Genomic DNA, 1,791 nt, shown 5'->3' on the forward strand with positions numbered 1-1,791 from the left:
GTTTGTTGTGTTTATTCCCATTGAGGTTTGTAATGAATGATATTTACAGTTTTGATTTTCATTTCAAATGAATATCTTGGAGTTTGATAAAAGCAGGATAGTATACATAGTTCATAGACTGTAAAGAAATCTGTGAAAAGTAGTCTTTTTCCACTGGTATTGTTAATTAATGATAAGCATAAGCTTTATTTTGTTTTGTATCTTACTGTCTTGCTGTTTAGTGGCAGACTTGATTTATAAGTTATAAGTTACCATTAACCCATTCATGCAGGGATGGTATAGTAGACCACTTTTCATGCCAGGATGACAGCTTTGTGTCATGTGTGGTCAAGTCTGCCTAAATTGTGTTCACTAAGTAGTAGTGTTCTTGTTTGACTGGCTGCATTCATAGAGGAAAAATAAGCCCTCAAAAGTAGACTTAATGCCTCATTTTAGCCTTGTTACTTAGAAAATTGTTTGTGCAGCTGTGGAGAGCATAGAGAGTAGGACACTTTTATGTTCCCCATGCTTCTGATTTTCCCTCCAGCACCCTGATGCATTGTTTGTTATGGCACTGGCGGCTCCTGTTGTGGTTGGATTAAATCTATAATGAGTTTTATTTTACTTAATTCCTTTCCTTAAGATCTACTCTAATGTAAAATCTTGAATAAGATTTACTTTGATGTAAAATCTTGAATGAGATTTACTTTGCTGTAAAATCTTGCCATTTCTTAAGCTTGCTTGATAAATGGCAAAATTGTAACAATTGGAATACAGCAGCTTTAATTAATTACTATAGTGTTGGTGCTATCTCCTTTCTAAGTTGTAGTTGATGATTTTTTTTTGTATGAGCATTTTTGAGTATGGTTAACTATCAGGAAAGATAATTTCACCACTTTCCATTGAGAACGATGATTATCATTGTTTTTAACTGTGATTGAGATTTGAACTTTAATATCATACTGTTTTCTGTTCATTGTCAATAAAGTGTTTAAACTTTATTTTCATATAGAATTAGATATGTTTGTTAGTAAATTTGGGTTTATTCTGTAAAAGTAAGAACTAATATTCTGCAGATGAGGATGATGAGACTCTAGCCTTAGTTGTGCCACAGATGCAGTTAGTTTCACAGTGTGTTCCAGCCAAATATATCCCATACCATGAGAGGTGTGAAAATGATGAAGTGAATTTATTTATACCATCAGCTTTACCAAGTAAGATTATTTCCTTTGTATCTGTAGCTTTGAGAAACGAGTGTGGGTGATATCTAGAATTAAAGCATTTTAATATTTGTTTAGCAGAATTGTCATAATATCAGACACATCTTACATTCCTTTTGACCTATCTTCATAAACTATGGAACCTATTTGTCTTTCACTAGTTGGAGATATTTATAGTGACTGATGCTTTTATATTCAAGGCAAGTTGCACAGTAAGATTGAAGAAGGAGCTGAGGTGAGAGACCTTGAAGATGAAGGGCTTTATATAGGGGAGAAACCATACATTACCCAGACGAATATCAACATAATTGAAAACCGAATTCTTCGACAAGGGAACAGGTGAGGATGAACTAGAAATTTGAAATTTTTATTTTTATTCTTATTTCCATGTGTTCCCTAAGAACCTGCAAGTCCTCCGAGTTGCAAAAAAAGTCCAGATTTTTTTGTTTAATTTCAAGAGCTCAATTTTATGCACTAGAAAATTTATATTTCATTGTCTTATATCAGATACAACAAAGGGCAAAAATGAAAGAGCTTTTACTTTTACACTTCATGTACAAATAAAAAAATGGATAAATTGCTATAAACATGT

The 1,791-nt window shown here is 32.7% G+C and overlaps 1 protein-coding gene across 1 annotated transcript in view; it reads left to right on the forward strand.

Annotated features, from left to right (window-relative positions):
* Positions 1-1,791, forward strand: part of LOC119586198 (coiled-coil and C2 domain-containing protein 2A-like) — a gene marked incomplete in the record, with an annotated part of 19,908 nt that overhangs the window by 3,258 nt on the left and 14,859 nt on the right. Inside the window, 2 exon segments of the mRNA XM_037934899.1 lie at positions 1,056-1,193; positions 1,400-1,538. Of these exon segments, the coding sequence (XP_037790827.1) occupies positions 1,056-1,193; positions 1,400-1,538 (277 nt within the window).

This window comes from Penaeus monodon, chromosome 21 (genome assembly GCF_015228065.2).
Source record: "Penaeus monodon isolate SGIC_2016 chromosome 21, NSTDA_Pmon_1, whole genome shotgun sequence".
NCBI classification, from domain to species: domain Eukaryota; kingdom Metazoa; phylum Arthropoda; class Malacostraca; order Decapoda; family Penaeidae; genus Penaeus; species Penaeus monodon.